This window comes from Rousettus aegyptiacus, unplaced genomic scaffold, assembly GCF_014176215.1.
Source record: "Rousettus aegyptiacus isolate mRouAeg1 unplaced genomic scaffold, mRouAeg1.p scaffold_m13_p_2, whole genome shotgun sequence".
Lineage (NCBI taxonomy): Eukaryota > Metazoa > Chordata > Mammalia > Chiroptera > Pteropodidae > Rousettus > Rousettus aegyptiacus.
Genome location: NW_023416295.1, coordinates 107,518,339 through 107,542,626, shown reverse-complemented (window position 1 = coordinate 107,542,626; position 24,288 = coordinate 107,518,339). Strand labels below are relative to the sequence as shown.

Sequence of the window (24,288 nt, the reverse complement as noted above, 5' to 3'; positions counted from 1 at the left end):
GTGATATTTCTGAGAAACTCTCCTACTACAGTTCAGCTGAATCCTGGCTAAATTAGAGCATATATTTTTTTAAGCATTGCTGAGTCCACAAAAAAAATAAAGGAATTCTCTGTGGTTCAAGAAAAATCAAAATCAAAAAGTTAAAAGGAGAGAAGGGGAAGACTGAAGAGCTGAAAACAGAGCAGGGGACTGTGAGTCATTAGGAAGCAGACAGCGTACTGGGGCAAATGATTGTCGCACTAGAATCTAGAGACTAATATTGGGCCTCCTGCATGGTGGCAGAGCTGAACCTGTAAAGTTTATACTAAGCCATGACCTTGAGTGAGACAAAGCAGTCTTCAGTCAGCTCCATGAAGAGGCAAATTCAAATCCTCATTGGGGAATATGCTCAAATTGAGGCCCTTGGAATTTCTACCAATTAAAATCTACTAAATATAAGCTCAGAACTAAAGGGAGAAAAAAAGAAAGGTCTGGCTAGGTATCTTACTTGCTCTCCCCCATTCAACTAAAAATACTAGATACAGTTAAATTTTCTTTCTTAAAATCATTAAAATACTGAAAGACACATAGTATTTATCAGGATAATATGTAGGAGAATGCAGGAGCCCACAAAGATGATGGAATAGTGAAGTTACCAAGGGTGTTCATCTACCATGGCAAACTTGAACTTTGTTTTCATAGGCCCACAAGGGGTAGGGTACAAATGAAAAAACCTGTATTTAGGAACATCCAGAAGGTGTCTCATAGAACATATTCTCATAAGTTGAGACCACAAAGGTGAGGTAGTAGAAATAGAGTAAATTAAAAGAATTTTAAAAAGATTTATGATCATTTAGAAGACTGGGAGATAAAAGGGAAGGAATCGTCAAGGATTATTGTTCGTTTTCTGTTTTGAGCCACCGGGTAGGTGGTGGTGCAACTTACATGATAGGAAACATTATGGAAAGACCAAGTTTTAGGGCAAAGTTTTGAGCATGTTTAATATTTTTAGAATGCCTTTTGTATGAGCACTCATATTTTGGGAAACTTTTATAAATGCAGACATGGAAATGGAACTGATGTAGCATACTCACATAGGATTTATTTTTTCTTATTTTCCAGAAAATCTATAAGGTAGTAGCTGACATTGGTTTATATGGTTCAAGGGTGTGAGAGCCAAGGTCTCTGCAGTTTTTTTGGCCTTTCACTTATGATTACATAATAGCTGCTCCAGCCATAACAGTCCAAATGGAAAGAAATATGAAGATGGAAGAGCTTCTCCCATCTGAGACAGTATGCTTTAAAGAACACATTGCATCTCCAAATGAAATCAAGATTCTGTGAGTGACAAAGAAGGAGAAACTGGATATTGGTAGGCAATTAGCATTTTCTGCCACCGTGTGTGTGTGTGTGTGATATTAATGCATGAATAAGGCACTGGAAGGAAGAGAGCGAGGAATGTAACGGCATGTGTATGTAACGGAATGTAATCGTATCCATTGTCCTCTTCTTCCTTATAATAATAAAATCTTTCTTAGTTTTAGTAGCACAAATACCACTTAGCCACACAGTTAGAATACCTATTCAAAATAATGTATTCAACTTACTTAAAAGGAAGCTGCTTGTCCCCAATTTTTTTCACCTTTCCTTCTGACCAAGGAATAGCAATAACCTCGATACTAAAGTTAATGAGACAATTCTTAAGGTTGGCAGAGCAGCCATAGGGTCTGGATAACACACTATATTGCCCGCCTTCCTCTGGACAAGAGAGAAATAGACTTCTGTCTAATTTGTGGACCTGTGTTCTGAGATTCTTTGCGATTTCCTATCTAGTACAGGTGAATCCAAGGCCTTGTTCTAAATGCTTCTCCTTTGTGTGAAACTTTTACCTTGAGACTATAACTTTACAACAAGATGACAACAATAACAACAACAAACAATAATTTTATATATGGTTTATAAGTTACATACAAAGATATATGATTTATAAATGATTTCTTAGAGATAAGGACGAAAGAGAACATGGTAAGTGTTAAAAGAGCCATTCAAGCTGGATGGTAAAGGTTATTTCCTGTTAGGAGATCAAGAAAAGTTTTATGAATGTAGTACCTTTCAAATTGAGCTTTTTTAGGGTAGGATTTAGATAGGCAAAAATGTAGAGAGGAGCGTTCCAAGTATAAGGAACAAGATGAATTTAGTTAAGGAGTGGCAGGTCACTCATTGAACATGGATCAATAGTCTATTTAGGTAGTAACTGATTCATATTAAGTAAAGAAAGCAATATAAGGTGGAAAGGAAGGGAGTCAGTCCAAAAAGTCCTTATATGAAAAGTCCACGGAAATGAGAAATATGAGCAGAACAATAACATGACCAAAAAAACAAATTGTCAGGACAACTTCTCAAGATTCTCAACCATGAGATTCACTGGGACCCTAACAGTGGAACAATGGGAAAAGGAAAATACACCAGAGATCAAGGCTAGGAGAACTGATCCAACAGAAGTATTTACTCCAAAGAAGGTAGCCAGCTGCTTACTTTGGTATTCAAAAGGAAAACTCCAGTCAGACATGAATTGGCATCTATTATTGGAAAATTCGAGCACATGCAGAAAGAGTTTCTGATCAGGTGCAAAACTGCCCGGGTCAGTTACTAAATACTAATTTTTTAATGAGCATTTACTATGAGTGAAATGCTATTCCAAATGTTTTACTTTTATTAACTCCTATAATCCTCACAAATCTCCTATGAAGTAGTACTATTATTATCATTTCCATTCTCAGATAAGGAAACTGAATCACAGAGAGGTTAAGTAACCTGCATAAGATCACAGTTAATAAGTGAAGGAGTTAGTATTTTTCCCCAGTTAGTCTGGCTCTAGAGTCACACTCTTAAACATCAGACAGAAACTGGGATAGAGGGTTAGGATTCAGCCTCCTATGGAAAAACTCGTAGACACAGACAACAGTATGGTGGCTACCAGAGAGAAAGCAGGGAGAGAGGGAGGTGGATGAAGGTAAATGGGGTCAAATACATGATGACAGAAGGAAATTTGACTTCAGGTAGTACCACACAATGCAATATAAAGATGATGTATTATAACATGGTACACTTGAAACCTATGTAATTTTATTAAGCAGTGTCACCCCAGTAAATTTAATCTTAAAAAAAGATTTTGTTAAATATTAAAATATCAGTGCTACAGCCCAATGTGTTATTATTCTGGAATGGGTTCCAGCCTTAACAGAAGACCAGAATATAAACCAGAACCTAAAACAAAAGCATAGGCAAACTCTGTGAAATCAGTGGAGTGAGTAGGGGAAGCTACGCCTCAGGAGATACACAAATGCTAGTTCTTCCTAAATAAAGAGTAGAGGCCAAGCAGGGAACTGAAGACTTAACTTTAGTCCTTACCCATTTTAAAGAATAGTGTGCTCCTTTTAAAAAAGCTTGGTTAGTTTGAATTTCAGAGCTGAGTAGGAACGTTGGCTTTGGCAGAGACTGAAATGGTTTTGGAATTGGTAAATCATCCTGCACTAACATTGGGTTATGACAGTTTCCTGATCTCTGCCTCCTTCTCTTCAGTTTTGTACCCTGTATGACTTGTTCATAATCACATAAAATGGCCGAGTGTTATTTTCCTTCTCTGGAATATGGTAAGAGTGAGGTGTCGCTGAGTGTCTCGGTGCATATAGAAGTACTCATCTTTTGTCTTTAGGAGTATCACTATTCTTAATTTTGTGTTAAAGGTCAATAAATATAGATACTCAAAGATAAACATGGCATCTCTCACATTCTATAAACTGTCTTTATGTAGATGCCATCTCTTTTGTTTACTAGGATTAAGATTTTATTAAACCAGCATGATTTTAATAGCTATATCCTGCTTTACTCTCCGCTTTTGCTTTTACAACCTGTACCATATAATTAACTTCTTTTTTTTTTTTTCTGTTCATTTTGTATTTGTGTGAGTTACATGGGCCTCGAGCGAAGAAATAGAGAAAGTTTCAGGATAAATCCTGCCTGTAATGTAGGAGGCATATAACTTCTGAAGAGCCACATCTTGAAAAGAAAGAAAGTAGTGGTTAACCATACCTAAAATCTAAACCAGAACCTGAGTTTTAAATAGTTTTGGCTATATATAAAAACGAGTTCACCTATCAGTGGCATAAGCGATAAAGCCATTAATTTCCTCACATAACCAAAAGTCAAGAGGTAGCAGTATTAGGGTCATTTCACTGACTTGGTGACATCGACACTGGGTTTACATCTAGATTCCCTCTCAGGGCTGCAAGGTGACTGTTACAGTTGTAAGCACTGTGTTTTCCTGAGAAGTGGACATGAGTTAGAGACTTCTTCCTTAACTGTTATCTTCTTTTGTCAAGGAGGGAAAAGAAAAATCTGTCCAGGACTTTCTTAGCAGAATTGCTTCATGTCTCATTGTCTAGACATGATTCATGATGTACATTCTAGATGCAAAGCAGTCTGGGAAAGTGAATATTTGACTTTTCAGTCTTTGTGGCGAGGTAGGCAAAGTAGACAGGCATTAAGAATGGCAGTTGAATAGCTTACTAACAGCATCTGTAAAATATTCTTTTTCTTCTCCCCTGCCTCTCCTCCTCCCTTATTCCTTCTTTTTTCTGTTTCCTTTCATTTATGTCCTGATTCTGGTAGTAGCATGAGAATGCTATCAGAAAGGAGAGGGGCAGTGATTTCTTTGGATATTCTCTTGCTTTGGCACCCACTACATTATTTGATTGTGGCTAGTTTAGTATTTATCCTGCACAGTAGACTCTTAGGAACTTAAGACAAAAAGCTTATCTTTAAAATGTTTCTCTGAATGCTAATATTCACCATAATGCATGATATATAGCAAGTGCTCAATAAAGGAATAACACAATAAAATTGTAAATTAAGAACAAAACTGATTCAGCATTGGTTAAAACTGAGAAGAAACAAAGGTATTCATTGAGACATCTTGAGAAGAAATAATTATGTTGACATAAGTAGTTTGGGAATTTGCAAGGTGCTGAGCTGGCTTTGTCTTTCTTAGCGAAGATAAGAAACAGAAGGTTAGAGAAGGTTTACATTCCACAGACCACTCACTGGAGCAAAATGATGAAAGCACACAATTCGTGAGACACAGGTCTTCTTTAATTTTAAATCTACACAAACTCAGATTCCTTTGTGATTATAAGTTATAATTCCTCTCTTCAGTATTACTTAAGAAAAAACAAAAGTTTCCAAATATTCACCTATCAATTATGAAGTTTTTATTTCTCTTCAAAGCATGTAATCTTTAACCACAAAGCATATAATGACCACAAAGGTTGTAAGACATGTTTGTGAAAGAAAATTATATTTGTTCTCTTCATTATAGTAGTGGCTTCATGTTCTTTTACTCAGATCCACGTTAAGAAATATATTTTATGTCACTGTCTGGTATGTGTATATACAGATAGATAAAACTAGAACTGAAATTGTACAAAAAAGCAGTTACTCTTTTTTTCTCTTTGGTTGATATTTTTTCTTGGAAAGGTACTGGCGCTTTCTTACAATATACAATGCTTGCAGATATTTTTATTCTATTTCTTTCTATTAAATTTCTACCAAAATATTGGTCACAATTTACTGAGTTGATTTCATGGCCCGTTAATGAGTCGTAGTCAGTGGTGTGATAGTAAATGTTTAATGGTTGGCTCTGTCCCTGAATTAGCTCCCTAAAATTAGCATTTCCTGATTCTCATGGTATAAATACACCCAGTGTGACCAATTTCAAGGTACCAACTGGATGTCACTGAATGCTGAGCTGGGAAGACATGACACAGTCAGCCTTATCTGGAGCCAATACAAGCCAGTTTCATCACACCACTGGCTGTAACCCGCAGTTTAAAGTAAGTTTATATTTGTTGTAAGTAAGTGAATGTGCTCATTTAAGTTGCAAATTACCTTATCTGTTAAGTGTCGCAAACACTGTCTGGTATGTAGCGGATGCTGAATATATATTTGTTAAAAGAATAAGTTGCTTTATTTGGACAAATATAAAAGAATATGTCTCCTTAAGTTTATTTCCTTTTTGGTCATCTAGTTTTGCCCATAAGAGCTTTAATTTCTCAACTGAACATCACAGGGATTTTTCAGATTCATAAACTTTAGACTGGAAAAGGAAATATTTTATTTCATTTATATATCATGATACCTATGTATTCATTATTTGAATTTTTCAAGAATTTTAGCATGAAATAAAATTAACAAATAAGTAATTATATCTCAAATAATTCTTTGAAGAAAAAACTTTAAATTATAAATGACTGATTATATTTGAAGTTCATTGTTTTCAGTGAACTTTCTTTCAGCCTTTCTATAAATCGTTCATATTCGATCCAGAATCTGGATATTGAGGCCTGGAAACTTTTTAGCAGCTCCTGCAAATTTAAAATCAACCTGAAATTAAAATGAAGACTCTGAAATTGTGAGAACATAAGAGCTGATTTAGTAACAACGTTGGGCATTGAGAAACAAACGTTTATTTAAAATACACGGTGCTGAAATTTGGGAGACACTCAAGAAACTGTCACCCGCCCTGTCCTCAGCTGTCCATTTTGCTTGATACCAGTGATTTCTAGATAAAACAATTTAAAGAAATTTACAACCCAATGGAAAGACACATAACAAAAGACAGTCGTAATAGATATACAGTGTGATAGATATTATATTAGAGTTATGCATGTTACATTGGAAGCTAGAGATAGTGATATCTAATTGCCCAAGGGAGGCCAAAAATACCACATAGATGAGAGGCTTTGACTGACTAGAGTTCTGTTAGTTTTCTGCAGTGCTGTAGCCTTGGTTAAGTGAATTAGCCTTTGTGGATCACCTATAAATTAGTGAAAAGAAATAGGCTAAATTAGATGATCTTGCAGATCTCTTGTGATAGACCTAGTATTATGAGGCCTCATAATATGATTCTGTGACTTAAATGTAGCTTTTTGAAAATTGCCTTTTATTTCAACTTAACCTCGCCTATATTTATCACAACATTTAGGTTTCATGTTAGTAGTATCTGTTTTTCTTAATTACATTGGGTTTGCACAAACAAATACTCTGCCTTCCTATGATGTTTTTATACTTGAATGATATGGGGTTTTTGAAAATTATACTTATAAATCTTTGCCAGTGCAATAATAGCCATAAATGTTGTTTTTCCTAAAGTTTTATATGTTTGGCTTTTAAGAAGTAAAATAATAATTTACAGTAAATGCGTATTTAAGTTTTAATTTATTTAACTATCAAAATTAACAGTTATTAGCTTGTTCGGTAGTTCAATCAGAAACTATCAGGAGCTCATCTTAGCTTAACCAAGGTATTGGTCCTGTAATCTTCGAGCAGATAAGAAGACGTTACTGTCAGCCTTGTAGATTCAGCTATTTATAAGCTTTTGTTACAATATCATGTTACTTCTCACTGTGCAATTGGGCTTATGTCTCAGAAAAAAAAAATTTCCAATTAATATAGGATGAGAATACAGAGATTTCTAAATGTACTTGGCAGTCTTTTCTCAATTACCTCACAGAAACAGCTATATCTGGTCTTCAGTCAGTTGTGTCTTCCAGAGTATTGGCACCGATTTACTCATACCAGAGGGCATCTTCTTGCTGCCCAGAAGTATATAGAAATAACGTATTAATACATTTTCTCCTTCATTTCTTTATTTGCAGCTCATTATTTTTCATGACTAATATAAAGTGGTTTTTGAAGCTCATACAGATTGCATTTATTCGGGATTTAAAAAGTTCTCCCCGTGCTTATGGTAAATAGAAGAAGTCAAGAATGTAATTAAATCTAAAATAGAAAATTAATATAGTCACTTAAAAGAAATAGTAAAGAGAAATAGTTTATGCTTCAAATATAAAGTAATATAAGATCAAAGCTAATAGAAATTCTTACCAGAAAATTGACTATCAAACTAATATAAAACAGACTTTTTAAAAATATTTATTTATTTATTTGAATTTTAATTTTAGTTGGTATGCAATATTATATTAGTTTCATGTGTACAATATAGTGACTTGACATTTATATACCTTACATTATGATCACCACACTAAGTCTAGTAATCATCTGTCACCTTGCAAACTTATCACTATATTATTGACTATACTCCTCTTTACCTTTTTCACCCATCCCCCTACACCCTTCCTTCTGGCAATCATCAGTTTGATATCTGTTTCTGAAAGACTGGTTTGGTTTTGTTTGTTCATTTGTTTTGTTTTTTGTTTTTGTTTAGATTCCACATATAAGTGAAGCCATACAGTGTTTGTCTTTCCTCTGTCTGACTTATTAGACTCAGTATAATACCCTCTAGGTTCTTCCATGTTGTCAGAGCTGCAACATTTCATTCTCTTTTATTGCTAAGGAACATTCCACTGTATATATGTACCGCATCTCCTTTATTCATTCACCTATCAATGGATACCTAGGTTGTTTCCATATCTTGGCTATTGTAAATAATGCCACAGTGAACATAAGGGTGCATAAATCTTTTCGAATTATTGTTTTAGTTTTCTTAGGGTAAATACCCAGAAGTGCAATTGCCAGGTTATATAGTAGATCTATTTTTAGTTTTTGAGATATCTCCATTCTGTTTTTTATAGTGGCTGCCCCAGTTTGCAGTCCCACCAAAAGTACAAGATGGTTCCCTTTTCTCCACATTCTCAGTAACACATGTTATTTATTGACTTTTCGATAATAGCCATTGACTGGTGTGAGGTATCTCATTGTGGTATTTATTTACATTCCCTGGTGCTTAATGATGTTGAGCATCTTTTTATACGTCTGTTGGCCATCTGTATGTCTTCTTTGGAGAAAAGCCCCTTCATGTCCTTTGCCCATTTTTTGAAAACAGGCTTAAAAAACTAATTTACATCCTACTAGTTTTATATACAAATTTGTATTTGTAGTCTTTGGAGCAAATGATCTTGAAAAATATTTTTGCTATAAATATAATGTTCTTACATCCCCCCCCCATGGTAAATAAATTATAAGTAAGTTGTCTAAATTTTTTTTCATCATCAATCTGGTACACTGAGCAAAATTTTTATAGGAAATAACATAATTTGTAATATTAAAGACTATTTTATTGACTTAATGTTTTAGATGTTCCATGTGTGTCCTAGAGTAGTCTTAATAAAAGATAATAAAGAGTCTATAAGAGCAAGCAAAGTAAACTTGTCACACAAAGTGAGAAGTGCCTTTGGAAAGCTACTGACACAGTGTTAGTCAGACCCACATAGTGTTTTCTCATAGCACCCTGACTTTGCCAATCTCATAGCTATGCATAAAAATACCAAGACAGTAGTATCTAGACTGATCACATTAAGAAACAATGTTTTAGTGTAGACATGACTCTATTAAACTGATATATACATTTTTAACTGAGTATTTAGTTTCCTTTTTATATATAGTATACTTTATATATTCCCTTGAGATTGCACATCCAGCTGAACTTTTAACCAAAGGATAGGTGAAATACTAACACATTAATTATATAGTGGAACTAGAAGTGAACATGAGAAGAAGAAAAAGAATGTTGTAGATAGGGCCGTACCTGCCATGGTCTAGAGAGAAACAAATGAAAAATAATAAATTATTCTTTTACCATTAACTTGACAGCTATGCTCCTTTAGAATATTCTATGAATCAAAAAATATAAATATATATGTATTCATATTGTACTAATTAAATCGAAGCTATATTCTGGTGAAGGCAGGAGTGGACCAGTAAGGAGCTCAATCCATATTTATGGAATTAATTAACATTAGTGTATGATCATGCTGTGATTTTTAAAAATATTTTGAATTCTAGGATCTTTCTCTGGTGCTTCCTTTACAACTTGAATTATTGTTGATAGCTACACATATATTTTATTTTTTAAGTTACCAAAATTTCATACCGATATTTAATAATTTTAAAGAGCAGAGCAACTTTTTCAAATTTATCTACTTTTAAATTATATAGTCATTTATCTTCTGATTATACTGTGTTTAAGTTTATTATATTTATTAATGCTGAAGATTATAGGTCTACTTTATGTAGTTGTTTAATTATTCTTTTAGTTGTAATAATTCAAGAAACCAGTAAGGTATAAATGCTTCAGAAATCTGGACAGTTCAATATAATTTTAATAAGTCTTTTATCTTTAGGTAATATTTTGAATACCATATACACTTAAACTTATATTAAAATATTCTATTTAGCTTCTCCTATATTGATTAACATTTATAATTTTCTCCTTTTTTATAATTTTTGTTTTATCCAGTTCATAATCTATCTGGATTTATATTTCTTTATGATTTGAGAAATGACTCTAATTATATAATTTCCTAAATGCTATTTATTAATTAATCCATGCTCTTTCGCACTTTTATGATATGACACATGTATCACATAGCGTATTTATGGGTTCTCTTCTGTTCTCTTAATCTGTTGAATCCTATAATAATACTATACTGTTTTAATTACTATAGTTTATTGGAAACTTTGAAATCTGGTAGAGCAGGTACCCCAACATTCTTATTTTTCAAAATTTTCTTAGCTAGTCTCATGCATTTTTTTCTTTAAATGAGTTTTAGGTAATTATTTATATTTAAAGAGAGACAATTTTACTTCATTGGTCTACCAACTGTAAGACATAAAAATATAATTTTTTTCAGAGTCTAGCTGCAGGGTTACTGAATGAGTTTCACAAAAGAGAATTTAGCCAGGAAGGGCTTGCTAAAGGCAGCATTGTCTGGCTTACCAGTAGTTTATAATGCAAGTTCATATGAAAAGTTGTAAAATGTGCTTAAAAGGAATGATTTTTAAATTATCTTATTTTCTTTATAATGTTTGGATCATAATAAACATTGCTGAAGATTCAAAGTAAAAGTTGTTTTAGGTGATTTATGTGTTCAATAGGTTTTAGAATCAGATTGTTAAGATCCATTGGGAAAAAAACTGTTAGGATTTTAATTGACATGCATTGAACTTATAGATCATTATGGAGATAAATGATGCCTTTATGATAAAAACTTTTCCTCTTTGTAACATAAATTTATTTGGTGGTGGTTTCAGATATTTACGTTAGTCTTACCAGTTTGGGTTTGGTTTATTCCTAAGGATTTTTTTTTCCCAAGGATTTTTTTTTCCCATTCATATAGGAAATATTTATTTGGTACCTGCCACTTATTACTCACTATCCTAAGTACTAGGGATACAAGAATGAACAAAACAAAACCCCTGTCCTCATCAAGGTTATATTACAATAAGGAATCGAGCAATAGAAAAATAAATAGATACATAATTTTAGGTTATAAACAGGAGAAAAACTGAACAGGAGACGAGGATAAGGTATGTGGGAATCAAAGCAAAATCTCCAAAATCACTTACTTTATATATTTTCCTTCTTTTTTTTCCTATCTTTCAATAATGGTTTTTGTGGTTTTAAATAAGATATTATAAAATCCTCTATATATGAAGATATAATGTAAGTTGAGATTATTGATTTAGGTGACAAAACTTTATGTCTCATGTCTCTGAAGGCAAAATGCTCATTTCTCCTAAACAAAATTATGTCAGATTTCATTTAGGTCTAAAGAAATTCAAAAAGCATATGTTTTCCAGAGTAGAATGAGGACATGTAGATAATCTTGGTTTATCTTTATAATTCTGTTGATTCAGTGTAAGAAAGTTCTGTATTAGGCACCTGAAGGTATAAGAGAGACACTCTATTCCCTAATGGAGCTTGTGATATAGTGAGGAACTAAGAAGGAATTACATAGAACTTTCATGCATATCTGGGAGTGATATATTCATAGCCCATAGATCTTAATCAACTATGAAAATGCATTATTGTAAAAAAAGAATGAAAGAAGTAATGAATGATGGATGTATAAATAAAATGCTATTAATACTAGAAGAGGGAGTAATTTTTCATAACTAAGGGATGAAAGAAAGTTTTCTTTAAAAAGTTACCTTTGGCCTTCATTTAGAAAGATGAATGAAATCGGGAATGACATTTAAGAATTTTCTGGAAAAGAGGCATAGAGGCAGGAACTGTGTGGTATGTTCTGAGTCAGGCAAGTCCACATGGATATATGGCAGAGAGCAAGGTGGGAGTGAGGATGATATGAAAACATGAAAAATAATAAGAATAAAAAAAAATAAGTGAATTTGTTTTAAAAATAAAATATAGCTGGGAGAAAAAACCAAAACCAGAAACAAAACAGTGAGCACCAGATTGTGAGAATCATGAATGAGGTGTGCTGAAGTTTCAGAATATTATTCAGTGGGAGGCAAAATGTGCTTCATTCCATAAAAATATTTTGTGTGTTTAATGCAAAAGAGTTGCATACTTTCATCTACATCTCTGAAAAGTTGTATTGTTTTGACATTATAGAAGATAAATTTAGCATGGAGCTAGATCAGAGACAGGGAGACTAGTTAGGAAGTACCTATCAAAGTCCAAAGCAGGGATACATTTGATATGAACTGTAGGAAGAAATAATTTACTGAAACTTTTCAGGGATAAAACCAACTCACATGGTGACCAGTGGTGAAGAAATGGATAGGGGTTGGCAAATAGGGCTAAAAATAGTGGCAAGGTTTTAGCTTGGTTGATTATTAATGACATATCATTATTGGGGTGAGATCAGATTTGTGGACTTTTTAGGAAGTGAGTTTGGTTTTGCATATTTTTAATTTTAGAAATGTTCAGCAAACAGTTTATAATTCTTACCTAGAAATCAAGAAAGAAGTTGAAACGAGATGTGTGGAAATTAAATTTGAAGAAGTAGATGTAATTGCCCAAAAAAGAACTTGAGTTGAAGCAGAAAACTTGCCATAATGTAACAATGAGTATACTAACATTTGAAGAGTGGTTGGTGAAAAAGGACTTTGAAGAACCTATTACCAAACCAAAAGAGAAGGAAGTCCTAACAGAAAATTTTAATAGTGTGAAGTTTATGATCTGGTCAAATAAAATCATGACCAAGATTGATTCTTTTCGTTGTCTTCAAATTTTTTTAAAGAGAGGCCAGAATCAAATTGAATTAGTTCAGTCATACTTTATGCACTGAATAAATATTTGCTTGTATCCTCCTGAGTGCTAGGTAATGTAAAACACATAGAGAAATAACTGGGTAGTGCAAAAGTAGAAGTCAATGTTAATTAAGTTTTTAGAATCATAGACATTATACCATTTTTCAAGAGCTTATTATGTACTACACTATTTTAATATTCAAAACAGTTGCTGTGGTTTTCTTCTGCAGATAAGGAAACTGAGGTACAGACAAAGTAACTTTCCCAAGATGACACAAAGCTGTTAATTAAGGTAGCCAGTTAAAATAATAAAAACACACATTAATCAATGCTTCCACAAAGCAATGCTAATGAATGGGCTAACAACGTAGCAATGCTAGTGAAGAAAAAGGGGCAGGGAGGGGGGGAGAAAGTTAAAAATTAAATATGAAATTACCTTGATTGTACTGGATATAAGTTTGGCTAGTTCACTTTGCAGGTAGTTCATGATATTAAGCTACTTGTTTTATAAACATCTATACCCGTTATCATCTATTTCATCTATATCATCATTTCCTATCATTTTTTTCTGTAATAGTAGAAATTCATTCATTCATTCAACAAATATATATTGAGCTTGAGATACATCAGTGAAAAAAAGAAACAGAAATCCTTATGTACAGGAGCTTACATTCTGTTCTAGTGGAGATCAGGGTAAGTGTGTGTGTGGAGAAGTGGACAGACAATAAACAATAAATGACTTAAGTAAATTAAACAGGGAGTCAGGGGAAGCCTCATTAAAAGGTGAAATTTCAGCAAAAACTTGAAAAAGGTAATTGAGTTACCACATGGACAGCTGGGGAAAGTCATTCTACACAAGAGGAACCATCTGGTATATTTGAGGAATAGCAAGAAGCCAGAATGAAGGCGAGGGAAAATAGCAGGAGAGGAGATCAGAGAGGTAATAGCTTTGGGTGGAGGGTACCAATCATGTAGAGCTGTGTAGGACATTATAAGTCGTTTACTCTATGTGAAATGGGAATCAGTCAAGGAGTTAACAGTAATCAGGTGATACACATTAATTAGGATAATTTGAAGTGAGGTTTTTTGTTTTTGTTTTGTTTTGTTTTTACAAAGGGACTATTTACAAAGATTTGGATGAAGGGGAATCGTGGAGGATAGTGTAGAAATTGCAGGCTTACCACTCCTTTGTTCAAAGGGATAAGGGAAGGAAGAAGTAATTGGAACCTTAAAGGAGAATGACTAAAGGGTCGGCTGGCTTGAGTGGTGACCTTTGCTCATTAGGAGGCTACCTCTCAGGTGGGTAGCCAGGAATATAGATATTCTAACAACAGTCTTTTCTTTGTCTCCAGTCAGCAGCCGCATGGTATAGGAACCAATTGATATAGCCCGTATAAATCAGCATCCAGAGGAGCAAGAGCAGAAGGCAGACCATTTAGGAGGCTGTTGCAGGAATCTAAATGAAGGTGTCTCTAACTAGAATGATAGCAGTGAAGGAAGTAAGTGATTGCATTGTAGATATTTTTAAGAATTTCTTAGAAGATTGGATGTAGGATGTAAGGAAAGAGATTAGTCAAGTGACTGATGAGTAGAAGTTAATTAAACTAATTGGAGGGGTGATAGTCAGGGGCACAAAATCCCACAGCTCTAAAATAGAAAAGTATTTTGCCAGTTTAAAGAACAGAAAGTGGCACAAAAATCTCAAACAGAGAAATGTGTAATGAAGCTGGAGAGGCAGGCACAAGCAGATCACGTAGGAGTTTGTCAATCATGTTAAGGAACAGGGCCTTAGTCTTAAAAGGGGAAAGATCTGAGAAGCAGTAAAATGAACCGATGAGGTTTAAGAGATCACTCTGCATCCTTGAGAGGCCTTCACAGTATCCAGGTAGTTTGGGATGGTGAAAGTAGAAAATATGTATGGATTTGAGGAATGTTTAAGAGATAAACAGGAATTTCTAAAACAAGCTATGGATGAGGAAGTGTCCAAGATTTGAATTTTTTGACTTGGGTAAAATAAATAAATGTTGGTACCAGCGTTGAAATAGGAGTTTGAGATCTCTAATTTTTTGTCATTCAGTTCTTTAGACTTTGGACATTTATTTGAAGGTGTCCATGAAATATTCATTTGAAGATGGTAGTTAAGCTGTTATTGATACAGAACTAGATCTTAAAGAAAAGGTTGTAGATATAACTTAGGAATTGTAGTAGGTTGAATACTCCCAAAAAGTCAGGTCCACTCAGACCTCAGAATGGGACCTTATATGGAAATAAGTTATTCGAAGATATAACTAGTTAAGATAAGGTCACATTGGATTTGGGTGGATGCTAAATCTAATGACTAGTGTCTTTATAAAGAAAGGACAGAAAGAGACACAGAGGGAAGACAGCAATGTGAAGCCAGAGGCAGAAATGAGTGATGCAACTACAATCCAAGGATTGCCAGCAAACCGCCAAAAGCTAGAGAGGAAAGGAAGGGTTCTTCCCTAGAGCCTCCAGAGGGAGTGTGGCCCAGCCGCTAACTTGATTTCAAACTTCTAGCCTCCAGAACTGGTGAGAGGATACATTTTTGTTGTTTTAAGCCACACAGTATGGTAATTTGTTACAGCAGCCGTAGGAAACTAATACAAGAATTATCAGTATATGTTGAAGTATAGATAAGACTGCCTAGGGAAAGAATACGGTTAGAACAAGGGTTGCAAATTGGCTCTCACTTACAGTGAGTTTTCATGGACTAATACTGGACAATTTAGCCAGTCTTATTATGCCCAAATTATACTTTAAAAAGCATTAAGACCATGCAAATGTGATATTTGTTTACCACAAAATTGTTTAATACTTATCATATTCTACCTAGTCACTTCATACATTTGTTTACCAACAAAAGACATTTGAGTTTTATGAGCCTTTGTTCAAAAAAGGTATAAAAGGAAAATTGGGGAGTGGGAGGATTTAGCTTTAGGAACATTTATTAGACAGATTGAAAATAGCAAACCATCAAAGGGATATGAAGAGCATTAGCTCACAATTAAGAGAAAATGGTATTATGGAAACCAGACAAAAATAATGTTTTCAGGAGGAAGTGTCAGAAGCTCCTGAAAATCGTCAATGAGTCAGAAAAATACCTGTTGGATTTGGTCTGGTAGATGCTAGTGGTGAGGGAAACCAGATCTGTTGGAGTGATGTTTTTAGATATTTGTATTTTAGAATGATAATGTTACTCTTAATACAAAGATGGACAAGAAGACCGAAAGAAAGGGAAAAAGAATTAGTAGACATTGCATTTACTTAATCAAGAGCTAATGAAGATTGAAAATTAAATAAGAGGTATAATTAAGAGGATTTGTATATAAGAACTTGGGGATTAACGGAGAGAATAATAGAAGAGGGTTCTGAAGTTCAAACTTGTTTAGCTAAATGGGTAATAGTATTATTAACACAAGAAGGAAGAACTAGTGGAATTCCTGTTCTTAGGGGATTAATGTGTTTCTAAAGCCAGCAAAGAAGACTAAAAAATGAGATAGAAAGATAAAAACAAGAGATTGATCTCTTCTAAAATTATCATTTAAAGATAGCATAAAAGTGATCCTAGGAGAAAGCAACTTGATTCACTGATAAGGGCAGTTAATGCCCAGTTTGATTAGGTTTAAATACGAGTGTAGGCATACAGTTTAATAGGAGACTGGTACATAACAATAGAAACAGTGAGCTCTGACTTTGATTAAGGACGTAGAAGGGAGCCTCATTCTTCTCTGAAGTCAGGATGAAGCAGAAGAAACAGATTCCAAAGAAAATATTGACCATGTACTTGAAAGGCTTCATTTGACTTAGAGGATATCTTACCTCTTTATCAGTTGTTTGCACTTATTCTATAGAAAATGAGCAGAGCTGTGAGGCCACCATAACCTCAACCACAGAGGAAACTATGGTGCAGATTCAGAAAACTTCAAGGTGAAATTGTACAGCCTTAGGATGTTTAGGGGAGTGAGTCTTGAATGTGGTTTCATGTAGCTCTGAATCAAGTCTGGCAGTTCCTAAAACTGCCTTAGGATCTTTAAGTTCCTAGGTGTTTTTGCTAAGAATTTAGAGCCGTTGGCATCCAAGACCACCCTTCTGCTGTCTTTCACACTGTTATGTAGGTTTGAAGAAGGACTTCTCTTATACACAGATTAAGAGTACCCTCCTATCAGCCTTCTGCTGGTAAGGAGTAGCTTTATGAGCTCTCAGGAAGACCAGAACCTTCTCCCACCTCATCACTTGCATCAGTACAAGTTAGGGAACATAGTTGAAGGAAGACTATCTTTGACTGGCCTCCACATCTCCAATGACAGCCCTATGTGGTCACTTTGTGACTGTTCCTTGGCTGGCTTCTTTCCTATATCATCTGAAATCAAGAGGAATCCCAAAAGTCTTATGTATCTCTACCTGCATCTTCCCTTTATTGCTAGAAATCAATTTTGGGAAGCCCAGAATTCTTTGTTCCCCTGGAAATCTTCCACTCCTCTCTTCCCCATACCACAGCACTCACAGTTTCACTATCATCTCTCTAAGGACTGATAGGACTAATTTCATCATGCCTTTGATCCCCTTCATGTCAGCCCACACCAGAACCCCAGACCTTACAGCTCATTCCTGATTTTTGGACTAATCAAATGTATTTCTATGTGTCCTTGGTTCTGACTGGTTTTCCAACTGTCTTCAGTTCCAAAATCCTCTGGAATTCAGTCTTTATCAAAATTACTTATATCTGCAGCCACTTCTCTGAAAGTTCCTTTATTTTCTTGTCTAATCAAAGTGTAGTTCTTTCCTTGGAAAGCACACTTCCCATACACCTCAAACAGTGGATTTTTCTGTCTCATATTCCTTGTATGGGGTAATTAGCCTCCACATTGCTATTTGAGCATTCACCCCAAAACTAAATGGCTTATAGCCACAAATTTTTTTTTTCTCGGTTTCTGTGGGTCACAAATTTGGGAGTAACTTGGATATAGGTTTCTTATATTAGATTTCTTTTCCCCTGGGAATGATATGCCTCTTTCAACATAATGCATTTTCCAGAATTACTGTTGCACTTTCAATCTGATGTTAAGTAGTAAGTTTTTTTTTCAGTCAAAGTTTTGTTTAGATTTTGCTGGGGGAGGATCTCCATACCTTTTTCTCAGGCAAATAGAGATGCTTTTTTTCTTGGCAGCGTAAGGTAAATTACAGAGCAGTGATGGTGCACTAATTATACCCTTCTTTACAAATTCATTATTTGTTCGTTATGTGGAATTCTTTTTATATTTCCGCAATAAAATGACTTTCATCTTTTCTTTTCCAGTGTTATAAGTTTGTTTCATAGGTATTTGGCTGGGAAATTACTAGCTCATTATTTTAAATTGTAAGATATTTTGATATTATGTTTTTTGGAGATTATATCCTGTTGGAAGCTCTGTTTCTTGGGTTATTATTATTATTATTATTATTATTATTATTATTATTAAATTTTCCCCTAATATTCTCATGGCTTGCTTCATTATCTAATTTAAATCTCTGCTCAAATATCACATCCTCAAAGACTTTTTTGTTAATTAGGACAGAACTGTTCAATTAGTGTACCTTGGATGCTTTATGGGTGTTCCTGAGATACTGCTTCCTGCATCCCCTGGGTTTTGCCTCAACAGAATCATCATTTGTATATTCTAGTTTGATGGGCAAGTTTTGCCATATTTTGAGAATGTTTAATTTAAAAAGTTCGAGAAACATTAAATTAAGTTAAAGATTTAGATGCAAAATAGATTCAGACTCAAAGTAAGAGTGACAGAAGGAGATTTCTCTTTCAATCCAGAGGTAGCTAATGCAGAATCCTTCTATTGTTGCTCCACCCTCTGCTGCTGTTGTTTACATGGTCTTAGGTGGCTTGCATGGCCACATTCCAGACAGAGGAGAGGTGAAGGAGCATGGAAATTGTAGGGGAAAGAGAATACACCCTTCCTTTGAGCATATGACTTATAATTTGCACATGTCAGTTCTGTACATATCCTTTTTGCCAAAACTTAGTCTCGTAGCTATCCTAGTGGCTGCGTGGGAGTTGGAGAATTGTAGCCTGTAATATGAACAGGTGAATAACCAGCTAATAATTGAATGCTATGTTACTAAATGGAACAAGGACAGAATGAATGGAGAGGAGGATATTGGTTAGCAGTTTTCTTAAATACTATGAATAAAGTAGCACAACTCATCTCTGTAGCCCTTTACCTTTTACAGTAAGATCTAGGTATTTCTCTTTTTAGTTATAAGAAAAATAAACTACTTACAGTAACCCATTCATTTAGCTTTAATTATTTCTTATTTAAATTGTGAATCCTTCAATAAAACTCAAGCTGTTTCAAGTCATCTTGGAAATAGACAGAGGAGGTAGTCCAGGGTCCCTAGGACCTGGGTAGGCTTCAAGGGCACCATGAGTCCTATGCAACTGTAAGTGAAATTGTTTATATAACTTGGTGGTTAAGAGCACAGCCTCTGGGTTTAAATTCCGGCTGTGCCATTTGCTAGCTTTGCAGCTTAGGCAATCTACTTAACTAACCTCCCTGTGCTCAGTTTCCCTATCTGAAACGTGAGAATAATGGTGCACCCACTTCATAGAATTGCTATGAGGACCAGTTAAAGCACTTATAATAGTGCTAACAATATTAAATGCAGTATAAATAGTGATAGTATTATTATTTATTCTTGGGAGAAAGTTCATATCTTCCATCTGATTATCATCAGTAGGGTCTATTATAAGTCTTAATACCTGAAAGAAACCATTTCCATAGGCTTATGGTCTGCATGAGATTTAAACTTTCTCTATTTTAATCAAAATTCATCTGATTCTTCATAGCACAAAAGTTTATTTTGTGAAATTTAGCTCAGTATTGAGATTTCTTGTTTTCAAGCTTTTAGTTTTATTTCACTTTTTAACCTAATAGAAATTTTTTATTTATTGCAGCTCTCTTTTAATTGTTACCATTTGATAAAATTTAAGCTCTTATTTTCCTGGCTTTCGTTTAAAATAGAAATTGTTTTTTTTTTCCTTTTTAAAAACTCTGTAATTTATCTTTTTACATACGGATTTAAACATCAGCAAGTTGCATATGTAACTCTGTGTTAACTGGGCAGCACATATGTTTGATTAAGCAATTGGTTTTATTGTTTTCTTGAATCAAAAATGCAATTGAGCCAAATGGAACCACAGTTGAGTATATTATAGCCTCTTAATACAATAAAAAAAGAAGAGCCTATATAACTGTTCTTTTTTTGAAAAGTGAATATAATGGCTAGAACAAAAAATGCTTCAACATTGTTAGGAATGAATTAATATTGTTCTATAATAAACTGCTATATGTCATATTTGATAAATAATTTTTTTAGAAAGTCAAGTCAGCAATAAATGTTCAGTATCTTTACTTAACTGCTGTAGTTACATTGAACATGAAAACCATTTCGATTTTAAATTGCTTTTGCTAAATCTTAGAGAAATAATTTTTGGAAATTGGTTGGTTTCAAATTGTTGAAGCTTAAACATAAAACAGCTGTTGTAGAGAAAATACTATTTTCATAACATTAATGTGCTTTCAATTAACAGGCTGGAATGAACTGTAAAACATTACCACTTCCACGTTGAACTACTGTCTGACTCTCTCAATGACTGATATGCTTTCTTATAGATTATTTACTTTAACTGAAAGAGGAAAATTTTTATTTAAATAATCCATATTTTCTCCCGTCTGCAGAATGTATTCAAAAAAAGTGGGGATTTCCAATGTGCCACTATTTAAAGGAAGAGAGATGGTGTTGTGGTCGTAATGCCAGAATGTCAGCATGTTTGGTATGATTATATTTTTCTCAACGAAAAGCTTCATCCAGATGTCTTAGAATTTGTTATTTTTGGCCAGTACTATGCATTAAATGCCAAATTTTGTAGAGCATCATCATTAATGTTTTTGCGCACTGCAAATTATGAGAAAAAAATGACTTTGCCCTTCCAGTATTATCCACTCCACATGTAATGTGGTAACAATTTATAGTTATACTATGATTTATAGTTATACTATAATTCTGCATTATAATACTTAATTTTTTACATATAATTACTTCTGCTATCATATAAAATGTTTCAGCTACCAAGTCTTAAACACAGAATTAGTTTATCTCAGTGGTGTGTTTGTGTTTGTTTATAGCAGGTCATTTGATCTCCTAATTTCTTATAAAATGGGAAATACATTATTAAGCTACCTGGAATATGAAATAATTATCTAGTTAAATAAAATCTTTATTGTGCCTGATTTTTCTAGTGTTCTTAGACCTAGAACATGGTCATCTCTGTTCTTGGTGCTGTACCGGTTTACACAAGAACAGATGCAAGTTAAATAGTGTATTTTTTTGTCATTAGAAATTTAAAATATAATTGATTAAATTACATGTTTAATGGCCAACCCCAAGATAAATTAATGTTATAGGGCCATTATTTCTATGCCAGTAATATAACAATATAAAAAACAGTGTATTAGTGTTCTAGGTCATATATCCTAGAATTGTCTTAGAAATCTGTTTGTGTTCAAATAGTAATTTCTTTAATAAATGCTTCTAAAATACTTTTCTGCTAATTTATCTTGTTCTTTCATTATATCTGTAAATGATACTTGTCCAAGGTCATGTTAGAATGACAGCTCATTCTTGGAATAACTCGGTTCCTGGAATGCTAGCAAGCCAGCCATATACTAACTAGAGGCAAGAAATTGAAATAGTCCTTTATAGGGAGTCTGATTAGCCTAAGAAGAAAGACCTAAAAATACTTGCATCAGAGATTTAACAGTGAAATAGGACAGATCTTCACCTTTATTGAGAGGCCCACAATTAATAGTCTGCACTTATGACCACAATGTTTCTAATTAAGTTTGTGATATCCCAATTTTAATTATCAACAGACAGTCAAGAATCACTAGATGTGTAAGAGAGTCTAACATGAAAGAATACAGACCAGATAAACAGATAGAAAAAAATCAAATTGGAGGAAATGGAGACTATCAAAATTAAAATAAGATAAAAAATAAATATAAAATAAAATAATAAAATAAAATAACTAAATATCCCAAAGAGAGATTAAAAAATATACTATATCCATTGAACAAGAATGTGTGCTATAAAAATAAATACTAAATAACCTGAAAGAGTTTTTGAAAAATGAATTCCAAACTATAGAATTTGTAGACCATGCTACACTTAAGAACTTTCTCTGACCAATGTCCGCTTTCCATGGAATGCCCTTCTGCTTAGTTCCATCCCATCGTCCTAGTTCCTGTCCACCTTGACTTCCTTTATTTTTTAATTTTTTAATTTTTTAAAATTTTTTGCTAGAATAATCTTGGAAAGTATAAAGAACATTTTTTACATCCAGCTTGTTTTATTGCCTTTTGCTTCATAATCAATCTATTCCACAAATATTAAAAGCTTATGGGGTTTTCTATTTTGTTTTGTTTTTAAAGGTACCTTTCGGATGATGTTTTCAGATATTACTATCCAGAAATAAAATTTTAGTTAGATTAATGCAATCTTTTCACCATACTTTTTTTTTAGTTTATTTTTATTTATTTATTTATTTTTTGATTAATTTATTGGGGTAACATGGGTTAATACAATTATATAATTTTCAGGTGTACATTATAATTTGACATCTGTATATTCTATTGTGTGTTTACCACCCAAAGTCCAGTTTCCTTCAGCTACAATATATTTGATCCCCTTTACCCACTACCTCCTCCCCAACCTTCTACCCTCTGGTAAGTCAGCATACTTTAAGCCAGACAAAACTGCAAAATATTTTAGGTTACAATGAAATGAACACTTGGTATATTTTCTTCATTATCCTTATTTACTGGCCAAGAGGAATATTAATATTTTAAGAAAATTCTTATCACCTATCTATATTTTATTATGTAATTAAAGTTATCATTTGTATTTCTAAAATAAACGCATCAGCAACACATACCAAAAGTAGCCCTGTGTGTTATATATTTTTATTGACACTAAATAATTTATTTTTTAAAACTAATAAATAATAATTTATTATTAAGAACTCGTTTGATTCTTTATGTAGTTCAACCTCTTAGCAAAAACCATAACAAAAATCTAATCTGAAATTAGTACAAGACTATTAATGAAAACTCATTGTTTTTTTCAGTAATAAACTCATTCTGGGCCTATTGATCTTTAATATAAAAATTATATAATAACTGTCTCCTGTATTCGTAACACTCCAGCTCTGGATGTTCAGTGAAGGTATCCTTCAAGTCAATGGGAAAATTATGTATTTTCTAAAATAATTTATATGAAACAAATTTTCATACAGTGAACTCTTCTTCCATTGAATTTACATGATGTGAAGCATGAGAAGTAAATCAGAGTTGAAAGAACAGGTTTACATTCCTGCCTAACTGCTGGCTAGCTATGTATGTAACTTGAGGCAAGTTACTTCACCTTGTCAGTGACCTTGTGCATCTGCAAAAACTGCATTTACACAAGATTTTTTCTAAGTTATCCTTCAATTTTAAAAGTACATGATTCAGCTATGTCTAAAAAGTTGCATTTATGAAAACAGAAGTCTGAAGCAAATATGGGTATTTTAAATTTGAGTAGGAAGTATATGCAGATCCATTAGGTTTCACTACTTTACGTTTGAATATTTTTTAATTTAAAAATTTTAAAATAAAATGTCAGTTAAAGTATTAGATTATGTCTAATCTAATTTAGATATAAAACTGAGTGAGCCTTGAAATGGTGTCTAAAAAAATAGTTTCAGAAGGCTATATTCCATATTTAAATTATGACAAATCTGTCATATATATCTTTTATATATTAGATTAAGAGTATTCATTAGAAATATTAGGAAATATTTTTGTAAAAATGTTTTGGCTCTTAAGTAAATGTAAATGTAAAATCAGCTACATATAAAATTGCAAAAATGTGTATTATTTTCTCTTCTACCTGGCACTTGATCATATGTGATTTGATTTGAATTTACAGACCATGCAGACCAAAAATATACATACTTTTCTAAACTAAGCTTTCATCTGTAATTTGTTCATTTTTGTGTAATAAAAGATGATATTATATACTTATAAAAAGTGGAAGAAAAAAGCTTAAAAGTAGTATATGCATAACTATAGCTTTGGATTTATTTGATTGTTTTAGCTACACTAAGAGTGAGCCAAGAATGTG

The 24,288-nt window shown here is 33.3% G+C and overlaps 1 protein-coding gene across 2 annotated transcripts in view; it reads left to right on the top strand.

Moving 5' to 3' along the window:
- METTL25 (methyltransferase like 25) overlaps positions 1-24,288 on the top strand; it is an 87,070-nt gene that overhangs the window by 33,686 nt on the left and 29,096 nt on the right. For both annotated transcript variants that reach the window (XM_016143565.2, XM_036236382.1), the window contains exon 6: positions 20,805-20,899. In XM_016143565.2, the coding sequence (XP_015999051.2) occupies positions 20,805-20,899 (95 nt within the window). The remainder of the gene's footprint in view (positions 1-20,804; positions 20,900-24,288) is intronic.